The sequence below is a fragment of the Plodia interpunctella genome, chromosome 8, assembly GCF_027563975.2.
Source record: "Plodia interpunctella isolate USDA-ARS_2022_Savannah chromosome 8, ilPloInte3.2, whole genome shotgun sequence".
Classification (NCBI taxonomy): Eukaryota; Metazoa; Arthropoda; class Insecta; order Lepidoptera; family Pyralidae; genus Plodia; species Plodia interpunctella.
The window spans coordinates 4206681-4221686 of NC_071301.1; the positions used below are offsets into that span (position 1 = coordinate 4206681).

At 34.8% G+C, this 15006-nt stretch overlaps 2 protein-coding genes across 3 annotated transcripts; one reads left to right on the forward strand and one right to left on the reverse strand.

The window, feature by feature from the left end:
- Nucleotides 1-1419: 1419 nt before the first annotated feature.
- LOC128671863 (acyl-CoA Delta(11) desaturase) lies at nt 1420-6846 on the reverse strand. Of its 2 annotated transcripts, none has more exons than XM_053748678.1 (4): nt 6603-6846; nt 4856-5074; nt 3333-3669; nt 1420-2013 (listed from the first exon to the last, which is right to left on the reverse strand). In XM_053748678.1, exons 2-4 carry the CDS (start codon nt 5058-5060, stop codon nt 1545-1547), a joined length of 1011 nt encoding a protein of 336 aa, XP_053604653.1. In that variant the 5' UTR covers nt 5061-5074; nt 6603-6846; the 3' UTR covers nt 1420-1544. The 2 variants fall into 2 exon arrangements, with proteins under 2 accessions (XP_053604653.1, XP_053604652.1); XM_053748677.1 differs by lacking the exon at nt 6603-6846 and adding an exon at nt 5364-5487.
- Nucleotides 6847-6881: 35 nt separating this feature from the next.
- On the forward strand, nt 6882-14745 carry LOC128671861 (mucin-2-like). The gene is made up of 3 exons (XM_053748675.1): nt 6882-6986; nt 11049-12299; nt 12710-14745. The coding sequence occupies exons 1-3, from the start codon at nt 6947-6949 to the stop codon at nt 12874-12876; spliced, it is 1458 nt and encodes a 485-aa protein (XP_053604650.1). The 5' UTR covers nt 6882-6946; the 3' UTR covers nt 12877-14745.
- Nucleotides 14746-15006: the final 261 nt, after the last annotated feature.

The following is a 15006-nucleotide window of genomic DNA, read 5'->3' on the forward strand; positions in this document are numbered from 1 at the left end:
CAGTCAACTGGTAAGCGAAAAAAACATAAAACAGGGTGTAACAACTGTGCAAACAGTAAAAAGAACAAAAATATTTTATAAATATGTATAAAATATTATATGTATAAATAACAAGATAATTATATAAGGTGTGAAGGAATTCCAACTAAAATAAAGGCGAAGGTAAGTGTGTATGTTACCTCTTCACGCTTCACGTGGGCGGAGCCGCGGGCGAAACTAGTTAAAGCCCAACAGAAAAGATTGAAAGGAAAGGAAGAAAGTAGTGAAAAATCAGGATACGGAACAGGATTAAGTGACATGGTTCTTAAAAGCGTCAGAAGATGGAGCCATTTTGATATTTAAGGGAAGGGAGTTCCAGAGAAGAGATGCTTTGACAGAGAAGGATTTAAGAATGAAAAGAGTATCTATGGAAAGAAGGTATTACAAGAACGCAAACGAGCGTCCGTATTGTAAAAAGTACTCAATTTATTATTATCAAAATCAATATTATTTACTTATACCTAACCTTATGTTGGTTTACCTACACTTTACTCAATCACCGTTAATTCTTTTTCAAATTTAAAAATGGATAAAGTCAATGATTTTTATTTCTATGATATATTGCTAAAACAAATATAAGGATGGACTCTTTTGAAATATTCACGAAGTACTTAATTCCCAAGCATATTTTCATAGAATTTCAAGGAGAGCTCAGACCATACGGTTATTGGATCTGATATTTCTCGATGTTTTGTCAAAACTATTACAGTGATTATTTCTTTATCGGTCCAGCAACAGCAACGTGAATTTATGGCTTGTCACGATCGATCACACGCAATTATTTATTTTTAACACACAATAATCAAATTAACACTTGTTTTATAGTCTTAGTAGAAAATTTGATTTTATAATCAAAGTAAGTATTTTTGTGAAATGTCGATTATAGGCAAATTTTAAAGGGATCCTATAGAATTTTGCAACTGTAATTAACACTATTTAACTGCACTAAGTAAGATACTAAATGTTGTATGAGAATATGAAAACAAGTAAATAATATTATGGAAGTTAAGTAAATATTGAATTTTACTTCCACTTGTTCTAACAAAGTTGATTTTTTCAGCACGGACATGCTTTTTTTGTCACGCGTTGAATGCGACGTGATCTCTCTGACGACATATTTCTTATATCTATGCTAACGACGATAAAAACTTGTGCCAAGATATATTTTTTGTTAAAAACTTGTTAAAATTCACTTCTCGATCTCGAGAAAGAAGCAATTTCATTATCCAAACCGCAGGTTTATTCGGATCAAACATACTATACCTACTTTCCCGACTTGGCCCGCGCGGTGGGTCATGGCCCATACTCCTTATCATCTTCAATATAATAAGGAAAGGCTGATGGATGATGTTAGCATATTATTTTAAATAAAACTTCAAATGAATGAAAAATTATTTTATTGTATAACGAACCAAACCATTCGAATTTTTTTTCATTAATAATTGTGACCTCTTTCAGGTTCCAATTGTCATATAATCATACATATCAACATATTTAGTATCAAATTATTTATTAATTCCGTTTACCAGCTCATCCCTTTCTAAGCCCCACAAATCAGTTCCATCGCCAGACCTCGCCATTCTCATCTTAATTGTATCTTCAGGAACAGTTTTCAGGTCATAAGCCCAGCCGATCCAGGCGAAGAAATCTATGAATTTCGTGGTCAAATTGTACTTGTTGTTACCTAATTCCGCAGCTCGATAATCCCAGGGGTATGTGTGGTGATAATTATGATAACCCTCGCCTAAAGTCACGAACGTAACAGGCAAGTTTTGGACTGAAGCTATCTTTTTGTCATATGGCTTGTAGCCGAACATGTGAGCTGCGCTGTTCACTGAGAATATGGCGTTAAGGTTGCAAACGTATCGCAGCAAGTTGATGTGCCAGGCGGTAATGACGCTCTCGCCCCAAAAGTAGACAGGCACAAAGGTTGGCATGAAGAAACATAGCGTGCCCATCAGTGGAAACGCGTATCTGTTAAAAAAACATATTGTAATTTATATAATAGGTATTTATAGCATAATAATGCACTGCACTAATCTCAATGGTTTTTTGATGTCACTGCACTAATCTCAATGCCCTTATTGTAAACAAGTGGCTTCGCTCGGGCAACACCTTAAAAAGTAGCCTATGAATACTCCTGAGAGTTTCATCTATCTATGTGCCAAATTTCATCAAAATCTTTTGAGTTTACTCATTACAAACAAAAATACAAATCTTTTCTCTTCATAATAATAGTTATTGAAATAAATACTATATACTGTGACTACTAGTTAACTACTAGATATTGAAATAAATATACTACTATCGTATGGTACGGATAGTATGAATAAAATTAAAAACCTTTAGAGACAGATATTATTAGTACGTCAGCAGTATGTCGGTATGTTATTATAATAGAATACCTACTTATCTTTTACGTTGAACCGTTGACACTTAAATACCAATTTTTTTTTATCGAGATTCCAAAGTAATATTTCCATGCATAGTAAAAAGGTAAAACATCAAATACGTCAATCAAACTTTACATATTTTAACTTAAAAATGACAATGGCAAAAACTGTTTTCGAAAGTAATGATGACCGGTAGAACAACATATTTTTAATATTGTACAATTTTAATATCAAGGTGTGCTCATAGAATGGGCATGCAGCACTTTGCAACACAGATTTTGTGTTGTACGCAATACAATCACTCGTACAGCCACAACTGCGTAAAATAATTGGTGCAAATACATGTTGCCTACTGCATACGAACGTGGTCAGTGTGCACGGGCCTTTATTCTTTGAGGAAAAACAAAAATATAAAATTATGGAAAATAACAAACCCAACATGTGAGCAAGTGACGATCTTTTTTAAATTTCTTTTTACAAATTACTTCAATTAGCGATCGAGACGTCCCAGTTGTCTAAAATAGCACCATTGGGAAGGAAATTCTTAGTAGTTCGACTAGTTAGACTATCCTATAGTAGAACTACCTTCCTTCCAGTAGTAATCTCAATAACTAGTATTTTTCAAATGTCACATATTTTATAAATATTGGTCATTGATTTTGATTTAGGTACATACGTATTTTACATTTTCTTATTGTCTTATACTTTTTGCTTGTTTAGATTTTTTATCAATGGCTTAGATTAAAAAAGCCATGTAATGTAAATCAATAAATTAGCATGTTTGTTGTTACTAAAGGTGCGCGTGGTAAAATCGATAATGATGATGTGTGAAATGGAGAGAAAAAGTCGTGATAATCATTCCCCATAATAACTGAAATTCTACTGCAAGAAATTACGTACTTTCTTTGGAATTGGAGCAACTTGTTTTTCTTCAGATCTTCAATCGGTATTGTTTTCCCTCTAGCTACGACTTCAGGATGTTTCTTCACAAAAAGCCAACCTATATGAGAGTAGAAGAACCCTCTGGTTGAGTTGTGTGGATCAGCATCCGTGTCAGCGTGTCTGTGGTGAAGCCGATGATCCCTAGCCCAGGTGAAGGCTGTATCTTGGAAGGCTATAGAGTTCATTATGATTAGGAGAATCTCCAACGGCAGTTTCGCTTTGTAAGATCTATGCGCCCACAATCTATGAGACCCTGCTGTCACGCTAATTTTGGAGATCACGAATATGAAGAGTGCTGTAACCAAAATTGTTTTGTTTGATCATCACTTGCTTCCGGTAAAGGAAAACATCGCGAGGAAACGTGCTCACTGGTTGACTGGTTTAAGTCACGGTGAGTAGTCGTAAAAGTCATATCAGATGCCTTTCGACGACTTGAATAAAATCATCATGACACAAGTGTTAGCAATAACGCTCTCGAATATGCTAATATAATGCTTTTTATAACATATATATGCATAGGCTGCAACGTCAACGAGTCAATGACTCACTTTTCTGATATTGTATGTATTAGATACTTACGGACACATCAGAAATCGAGTGTGTTATTGCTAACACTCTTCTCAGATTTTATTCAAGTCGCCTAAAGGCATCTGATATGACTTTTACGACTACTTACCTCCATCTAGTGGCAGGTATAGTCGCATACATACTAGGGAACTAAACTGTCCACCAGTGTGCAGGTTTCCTCACGATATTTTCCTTCACCGAAAGCAAGTGGTGGTCTATAAAACTATTATATATGAATCAAATTGGTATACAAACTCATACGGCATGTGTAAGCTACGAACCTGAGACCTTTCGATCCACAGGCGGGCGTCTTAACCATTACCACCACCGCTTCCGCTTCGTTTATGGAGTAATAAATTTATGTTTATAGCCTGTAGATAATTTTTGTCACCGGAGAGCGAAATGTCAAGTTGGTACTAGGGAACCCTCCGGTACAATCGGTCTACTATCCCGATAGGTCAGCTTTCACAAAATTAAAAAATAGTTTGTGCTGAATAGATAATGGTTATGACTTATATCCTATATAATTAAGTCAAATGTCCGTCGATTTATACGGTATTAAAGGATTCAATGCATGGGACAAATTATGATAGATAGATAGTCGTCTTTTATGCCATCTCCATACTCTCGCCGGACTCAGACACATGTCGACGCAAATGCGTGAACATTGCGTAGTTAGTATGATATGTTCTAATATCTAGTTATATATCTAATCTAATACCTATCTAGTAGATTTTACATGATCGAGTAATAAACATACTTCATCCAATTACACTTATTCACCTAAGTATTGATGAAGTTACTGATGAAAAGTACGCAATGTGCTATTTTATGGATACCAATTTTCATTGTAATATGTTCAGTAAAATGTGGGTGATACTGACACATCTAAACTTTCGCATTTATACACATACCGAATATCAACGTGGCCCATTTAGCAGTAGTGAAACTCAAGTAGAGACCATAAATGGCTGATAAATGCCAGTAGCCATGAGTCATCATGTTCAAGTACACAAACTGGTACTTCCTCGGCCCAGCTTGTGGAGCCACCAGCTTCTCCAAAGGTGGAGGGCCGGAGTCTTTTGATAAGACTTCGGTGGAGTCCGGATTAGGAGTCATGGTTTTTGACAAGTCTGAAAAGAAAAAAAGCATAATCTAGACTTGTTGTTGTTGGCAACTTCTTACACCCGAAAATATTCCGTTAATACCAGTTTCGGTGGGAATTTTGGGAAAATCTCATGCTCTCCTAAAAGGCAAAGAACAAGAAGAATGACTGTCTTTCTATCTGTCAATTTTTATTATTGTTCAAGCAAAATCGTTGAAATTTGCCACAGAGATATGGCTGGAAATAACAAAGCAACTTTGCTTTCCACTCATTAGCTAACAAAAGTTTGTTTTAATTTGGATTTTCTTACCACTTACCTATGTGATGTTAAACCTTATAAATATTATTTACACCATTAATAATGCCACAAGGGGTTCAACATAATTATGGAGCGTGAGGCTTTATATAGGTACTTATTAGAACGTGATTGAACTTTTTAACCCTATAGCAATAAAAAAACACGCAGTTCCGACTTAGGTATATTTTATAGTGACATTGTATTAATCACAGAGAGGAAGAAAACAATTAGATAAAATAAATAATAATATTTATTAGAGGGGAACTGTAATCAGGCATTAGGCGGCTAGACAGCTGTAACTTTGCTGTCTAATACAAATTGCAGGTACCCGGAGAGAACCATGTAGCACGAGAGAAAAGTCTTGGTTGGCATACTAATATGACGTGATTTAACTAGTGCCATATGTAACCCAAAAGGTCCTGGTAAAAGGGGCAAATCCAAATATGCGTGTCCAGTCCATATCTGATAACAAAAGCTATCAAAGACCGCGCGAAGCGGAGGAAAAAAAGTTCTAGAGAGCGCGGACTCTGGGCTCCGATGCTTTTAGTTGAGGAATACGCTCAGATGAGAGATTTGTTCTCCTAAAAAGCCTATTAGCGTTGTATAATTACAAAAGCAAATATTATTTCTTATGAATGAAGATTTTGCATACTGAGTATATATAGTCATTAAACAACAAAATGTAAGAAAAATTTTTTTTGTCCTCTTGTGCACTGGAAGACGCATGGAAATAAGCCGTTTTACGCATGTAAATGCAAATCAGAATTGATAATGTTGTATGTATTGTACGTGAATTGTTTCTTGAAATAAGTTGTTTAGTTCACATTTCCAGTTCCACGAATAAACTTACCTAGTACAACAAGTTAACAAAACACACACTAACATTACAAATTGAGATACACACATGTTGTACGCATTTTAAATTTGTTTATCTAACGCAAATATTTGTTTCTTTGACACTTTTTTAAAATCTAGCGGTACTTAATTATGTTGAATCTGGACAGTCAAACGTAGTACTCTGATTTTTTCCGTCAACTCAACAATAAAACGTCATGAAATGTGTTTTCATCGAATCTTTCTTTATGAAATACTCTGGTTACCTGAACATTATCAGACGTAGAATCAAATGAGAATTTTTCACTTCCACAAGCTGACATAGGTACCCATAGAAATAAGAACGGAGATTATTTTAAAAAATATTTTAACACTTATCGTACAAGCAGTTAAATACTTATGTGAGTAGATATTTGAGATATACCTCAACGTTAATGTTAACCGATATTGTAATAAATAAATTTGAAAAATCCCCTTGGGCCCTCCCAAGGGGACGTCCGTCTCATAATTTCTTTCAAAATCGTAAATTATTTGATTCACTGATTCACATCGTAATAACTAGTCAAAAACATACAACCATTTAACTTTCACAATAAAAAAATAAAAGAGATTATGTTATTGTAATTGCTAATTATGATCCAGAAAAAGTGATGATGCTTGCCGTGCCGGCAGGGTTATGTGATCGTGATCGCCCCACTAAAGTATGTTCCGTTGGTCGACCGTTCCCTGCCTGATCCCTACTCCTCAGTCCACGAACCTCACTCAAACATGGAGCACGCTGTGTCCACAACGCTCCTAGTTTTTACATGTGAGTACATAAATTTATTAAGTACCTATTTCGTAAACAGTGAAATTTTAGCTTCGTGAAATATGTTAACTCTATTAGCCTTTGGGTGGCTTTTTATTTACGATATAAATAAAAAACGTGAGAAAGGCCACACATAAAGACCGTTAGTTACTATAGTTATTAGGCCCTATGACCTACTTAGTTCGATTTTTGTAATCTAAATATCACGTGGTTACAAAAATACCAAGCTCTGAGATAGGCAAGGTCAAAAAACGTTGCAAACCTGTATCTGCAACTTTTTTACCAGTTTTACTCAGGCGTTCCGGTATCTCCGAATAAAACATTGACGCTTTTATTTTTATTAAGTATTAGTGGCCAGTAGCAGATTTGTACAACCTTACTGACCCAGCCTGTACCAACGGCTGTGCCTTTCGGTAAAAATTTAAAGTTACCACAAAATCTTGAATGCTTTAGTTATGTAGATAAAAACTAAATTAAAAATTTAAGAAATTCGATTCCGAAGTTGCTGGCATCATAGTATGCTGGAAAAGAGCTGACGAATTCCAAACGGGTGAACGCACATTTTGCAAACATTCGCTATAGTATGAACACTCCCACTTAAATCTCTTACACAGAAACGTTAAACTTATAACTCCTCTCCAATTGCAATGAACAGCAACTCTGTCTGATCCATTCACTTAATTAATTTCCTGTAAAATAAATACTTACATTAAGCATCATACTATTCTTTGCACAAGGAATTAAATTGTCATATTTAGTCTTCCGCGGGACGGAATGTCCTGCGGTAGAATAAAGTTCATTTATATTATATTTATGTATATTTTTCACCTCTTGAGAGAAGGTAATATAAGAAACTAACGCGGGCCTTAGCCAAGCGATAGGAGCAAGAATCTAAAAAGAAAACCCAGCAGAAACACTGGAAGAACATATAAATTTTCTGGTGATCCGACAAGTATGAAGAATGGTGGTTTATTATTATTAATCTGTAATAACATTTTAATTTTTAGTAGGTAGGTACCTATATATTTAAAAAAACTTTATTTGGTTTTAATTCGTGTACAATTATATGTGTATTATCCTGATGTAATTTAAAGTTAACGTGTAAAATTACTTATGTTGAGTTAAATGTTAGGTGCGTGCGCAATTTTTAATCTACAAGAAAACTGCTTACCAGAAGAAAAATCAAAAATAATTTTATTTAAGATCTATGATATTTAATATATTCTGGCATCTATGTCTGTAGCTTTCACTATCCGGATCCTTCCATGGAGGAAAAAATTTAGTTAACACTTCGTCGTCACACACACTCCAGCAGTGTTGGGAAATAATTTATGGACTTCAAAGTCAGAAATAAAGTGTTGTTATTATTATTTGTTTCTCCTTTTGGAATTCACGGCACTAAGTCCGGTCCTTTGAGAGGCTTGCGTGGGGATATCCTTATCCCTTGGATCCTTCCAACACGTAGAGGTCATTTGGAGAATGTTGATGTTTAAATATGTTATGTTATTATTATTATTATCAATAAGAAAATATTTTCTCTTTGAGCCCTTGCTCAGCGTGAAGATGAGTAAGTCGTGGACAATAGCTGAAGAAAAGAAAATTGTGTGAATATGACCAACAGCACAGGTCGTCGTGCGCTAACATTTCATTTTCAAGTGGAAATGTAGAGTTCAGCAATCATTCGATCTCAATAAAATAAGTTAAAGCCCCTATTACATAGAGGCGATCAATCACCAGTGTTGCGTGATGTAAAAAGTTGAAAGGTTTCAGTTCGGCTAACCGTTCGGGTAAAACCGGAAGCGATTACCTATACGATGCGCACTATTGCCTGCGCGCGCTTACACATAACTGTATTCATTGAAGATGCTTCATTATCAGTTTGCAAAGTAAACTCTTAACAAATAGAAGCTAAATTAATGCGAATAAAATTACAGTAACAACAAAAAATCTAGTAGTAACTAGATAATCAATACTTAATATTTTATGGCGTGCACAAAGTTGATACGATGAAATAATATAAAATAAAATTACATAGGTATGTAGGCCCTGTCAATCACCGAATTTGGAAAAACAATTTCTTTGTCATAATGAAGATGCGGAGTAAGAGATGAAGGGTCAACGTATTGCCAAAGAGAGCTGACGCCAAGTTGGCTGCCGTCCGTTATAAAATCAAAAGGAGCCTTCAAAATTTTAAGTTTTATTAACCCCCGACGCAAAAAGAGGGGTGTTATAAGTTTGACCGCCAAGTGGGTCTGTCTGTGTACATGGCACCGTAACTCATCAATGGGTGAACGATTTGTATGTGGTTTTTATTTGATAGCTAATTTTTATGCGGTGGTTCTTAGATTATGTTTGATCAAATCCGGTTCAGCCGGCTCAAAAGTTGTAGCGAAATAAATATTGAAAGTCGGGGGTTTTTAATTTGTCTAACAAATAAACTTGTTTATTACATAGATCCCGGGCTTCAACACAACGAATGAGGCCGAGTACACGCGGAGACACGCGACATATTTAATAAACCTTGACCCAAATACATACATAACCTATTTCCAAAAGTAAACTAAAGTAAACTTGAAAGAAGTCACGGGCAAAACCAAATTCATTATAAAACGCATAGGTACAATTGGAACTCGTAACAAACAGTGAAAGTCTCCAATAAGTTGCGCATGCACATCCACATTGTATAATATTTTTAGAGCATATCGCCTCATCTAGTGATGCCCAACTAATATCGATAGGTGACTTCAGTATGTCATAATAGGATAGTATTATAGTATGTAATAGGAAAAAATCTTTGATAGTCACTATACTACAGATATTATCGAAATTTCTACTATTATCACATTAATAAACTATCGATAGTGGCCTATCGACACTAGCTTGAACAATGAAACGAAATGTTTTATTCCAAGAGCTAATGTACTAATTTTTGAACATTATCGGCGCTATGTTGTTCTGTGTAAGGCCATTTTTAAAAGAAGTCTATGAATATTATGAATTTTATTAACTCATTAACTCTTGCGCAGTTCTTGCCAAACCAGGAGATCTGACACATTTCGTAGTGAAACGTGATTTAAAGTTAGTTATGTCTATCTCCCTCTACATACAATAAAACTATATCTGATCTGTCTGTACATTATAAGATATGTTAAAGAAAAATTTTATGATAAATCTTTTGATTAAAAATATTTTTTTTTAATATGTGTAAAACTACAAAATGTTTGATGCTGTTTTAAGCGATATATTTGCTGAAAGTAAAATTTATAAACTGCCACAAGCTTAGGTATAACTTAAAACATGTAAATATAAATAGAGGAAGTAAATATTACCTAACATCCACACGTGTACGTGTACGACATTATACGTCATTTTGCACCTAGGTCAGGCGAAACTCATCATAAACTTACCATAAAATCTTTAAATAAAACGTGACGTGATAGAATTAAATATTAACAAGGAAAAAGCTTGTTGCTAAAAATAATAAAAAAAATTAAAACCTAACTATAAAGATTTTAAAAAATATTTTTAATAATTGATTATAGCTATAATTGATCAACAAAAAAGAAAAAATAACAGCGATAGGTATACTATACACTGATTTATACTTTAGCGATAAGTCCGCCTTTATAGAATTAGTTAATAACCCATCTTTTATTTTTTTTTATTACGGAAGTTTAAACGTGTGAATGGAAAATGCGGTTTTTTTCCTTTGGGATGTAATAAATAAGTTTTGAATTAATATAATGTACCTCACTGGATTTAGGTAGAACACTTATGAAATAGAAGTTTATTTATATTGCGATAGAAGTAACGTTTGGGTTTCTATAGCAAATCGCGTTTATGGTGCGTTTCTACAAGCAGTTGTTTGTAAATTCTGCGTCAAACATTACACCCACTCTGGTTACTACACTGCGTAATAACTAGTTGCATCACAAATATATCGATATTAACTGTAAACAATATCACAATTGTTGAACCATATTGTCTGTTGAACAATATCTTGCCCATATATTTTTGTACATTGTGATTTTATGAATGAGGAAATTCGTTCTCTCTTTTCAGTGTTACAACTATGCCGTGCAGAAATATCACATATTCTGCCAGGGCCATGGTTCTCAGCCAATTATATTAACGAAGACTTCTCGCCGAAGCCCATTTCTGAGCTGTTCTCAACAAGTCCGAACCCTCTCACGCAGCCGTCAGCCAATTTCGTCACACAATCACCACATAACTTCGTCACACAATCTCCACCAAACTTTGTCACACAATCATCACCAAATTTCGTCACACAGTCACCACCCAATTTCGTCACACAATCACCACCAAACTTCGCCACACAGTCACCACAATATGTCAACACGCAACCTGCACCACAGTTGACGCAATCACCTCCTACGATTCCACCACAGCAGTCACAACCAACCTTTTCTATAACGCAGCCAATAGTCGTACTTCCGTCTTCGTCGACTCCACAACCACCTACGTTTTCTTTCATTAACCAATCGCCAGGCACTACTTTGCCACAAACTTTCAGCACTTCAAATATTCCAACTTTCTCAAGCACACCTGTATCAACATTTGGACAATTAGATCTATCTTCAGTAAATGTCACTCCATCTCCGAGTCCGATACCTACTATTGTCGACATTGGTTCAACGGTCACGCAGCCTACTGTTCGCATTGTACCACCGTCTTCCACTCAAGCCCCAACTTTAGCCAGTGAAATTATTCCAGCGCCTCCTTCAACAGCGCAACCTAATTTTGTAGTAATCTTCCAAGCACCACAAGGCGTGGACCAGTCTAGACCAGCAGCAGTCGCACCTGCAGCACCCACAGTATCAACTCCTCTAGTATCATCAACTGTTGCCCAAACTCTCCCAACATTACCCAGTTCGACGTTAACGCCAACAATTTTAAGCACTTCAGCATCTTCGCCATTCACATCACCTACTAACATTTGCCGTACATCTTCTATTATTCCACCGACAATAGTGACTTCTTCATTAGCACCGACAGTTATTCCACCCAGATTATTATCTACCAAGTCACCTGGCCTCTTAATAAGAGTTGTTGCTCCGAAAGGATCTATAACAAACGTTAAAATTAACCCATCCACCACAACTCGCGCGCCACGCCCGAAAAGAACTCAGAAGCCAAAAAGAAACACACACGAAGCTTGCGTGCAGTCCTGCAGAGGAAGAAAGGATACCCTTTGCAGCATCCCACTGTCCTCGCCCTTGATAGACACACGGGAATTAAAGAGTTTCCCTTCGATCTGCCACATGGCTTGTCATAACTCCTACAGGACTCCAGGTATTTCCTATATCAATTTAACTCTCTTCGTACTTCTAGTGAAAACTATTGTTTGATTTAAAATTTAATGCGCCGCACCTAGATGCTTTGAATTTAAAATAGGATACTAAAGGAAACTAATGCACCGCCGGATTGGTCCATCATTTTTTGAACATTGAAACATCAGATTCATTTGACCGTAACTTGTTTTAGCTTCTGACTAAAAAAACTGTGAACGGAACTAGACTGGCAATGCAAGCGGTTTGACCGGCATTGCAAGTGCTGTCTATCTGCTAACTAATTGCTGCTTACACTGAACAGATTTAATGAAATAACTTTTTAAAAGAGGCATTCACATTGAATAAAATTTTAATATGCATAGGTAGTATTGTTTTTTCATAAATAGTAACCGTATTTTCTCCAAATTCCAGCATATGAAAAAATAACCGACGGGCGTTGCAACAGACTCCGCACGAGGATCGTGACAGTAGGCAGCAACAACAAACTGAGGCGAGACGAGCTCAAGAAAAGCGAATACAGCATTGTCAATGTCGGGCAGCAAGGACACGTGGTGGAATTTTCAAACGGCTCCATATGAGCTGCTTCAAATGTATTTAACGACACCGCACTATCGGCGAACTCATAGAAAGGCCGACGTGACTGAACGCACATTATGTAGTTTGTATATGACTTTTTACGTCATAGTTTAATTGTTTGCCGTTATTGTGGAGCCTCTATTAACACTGCGAACAGAATGAGATGAACTAAAACACCTAGTAGTCTCACGACTGATGGATTTGTTTACCCCGATAAAGAAGAAAGATCTTCTTGACTCTTTTCCCACTCAGGCACAGAATATCTGTGTCTCATAGATACTGCGTAGAGACACAAATATTTCCTGTTTAAATTTCCTTCGTAGGAACTTAATGTCCCTGGCTGTTTCCTAGGACTTTTAAACTACGGTTACTTTTGTATTTAATATGCCTATTGCATTACTATTTCTCTTGGTGATGCCACCAAGAAAACCATAGTGATTGATAGGATATCTACTACTTTGGAGTTAAACACTTATTCGATTTAAGTTGCCATCAACTTGTATATAAACATCAAAACAGGCTCATCCTATTTTCAATAACATTATGTATGAAGTAAATATAACTTCACAAAATTCTTCCATGTTTCCATTGTGTCATAAAATTGATATGTATAAAACTATATGTAAACTCCGCTTTTTCTTACAAGTCTTATTACGTAAACATTTTTACCATGTTTTTTGTGATATTACAGCAAGATAAATTAAAACACACTTTTTAGGAAATTACTCTTGTGGTTGATAAATATTGTACTTTAGAATTTAGAGATTTAAATTATTATTTGATTTTCAGAAAAATTCAACAAGTACTGTGAAGATTATTCACAAACATATAAACAGACCAAATATTCAAAATATACCAAACTGGAAAGTAGACCGATTGTTTCGGAGGACTTAATAGGACTCGTAGGAAAAAACGCAAGTTTAGGTAATAATATTTTCATAAATTGTATCATGAAAAGCTTTAAACGCATTACTGACTGATAAATAATAAATAGGACCACACAATAAGTACTAACGATCATTTACGTATTTTTAGAAATTATATATTAATGTTACGAATGACAGTGCCTTTAGATTTATTTTAATTTGAAGATGTATGATAATTAAATTTTTGTGTATTAGTACCTAGCTATACTGTAATAATGTGTGACATCCTTAAAGTTTAAGTACTTCATAAGATACGTAATTTTTTTTATCAAGTTAATGTTCTGAAACTGATTAGACAAATTGGGCAGCTCATTGTAGGTACTTGTATTAGTTCGGTCAATGAAAAAATTACAATGTGTTTTTTTAGGTAAGTATATAAAAATTTGTACACAATCTTGACATATCATAATGAAATATATACATATTTTAAAATTCCATACATTAGCACATTACAAATAAATTGAATAATTTTATTTGATAATTAATGTGTAATATACAAAGATTTTAATATTTGATGTTAATATTTCCATAAAAATAAGTGTCAAGATTATTTACCTTTTTTTAAAATAACACAAATATAGAATCAATGTTGCAAAAAGACACTATAGCTGAATGAGGATCCGATTCACACACGAAATCATAATATAATCAATCTAAAAAGTTCGATCGATCGGTGTGTTCGGTTTACTTTTTGATTCCGAAACTATGCTAAATCATCAAAAAAATTGGAGAAAATTGAGTATCATTTTTAAAAATATCAGTATCATTATAAATATAAATTGCGACCTGTATAGCTTTTTTGACTGTGCAAATACAAGCTTAATTAACTTTCAACCTACCCGACGCAAATCAATATAATTTAGAATTAGAACATGTTATCATTAACCTAAATTTAGCAATAAAACAGATTTAATAATAAATTTAGAAATAAACTATTTTAACGATTGACTTAATTACTTCCGATCGATTCACAAATAACAATACAAGGGAATTAAAATTAGTTTTATTTATCAGGTAAAGCGCCATTGTTTATTTATTTAGGTGATAGATACTATAAATAATAAATAAATAAATAGGGACAAATGACACAGATTGAGTTAACCCCAAAGTAAGTTCGAAACTTGTGTTATCGGATACTAACTCATGCACCGCCTCACTCATAGATACACACTCATAGATGAACATCCACTATATATGTTATAAAAG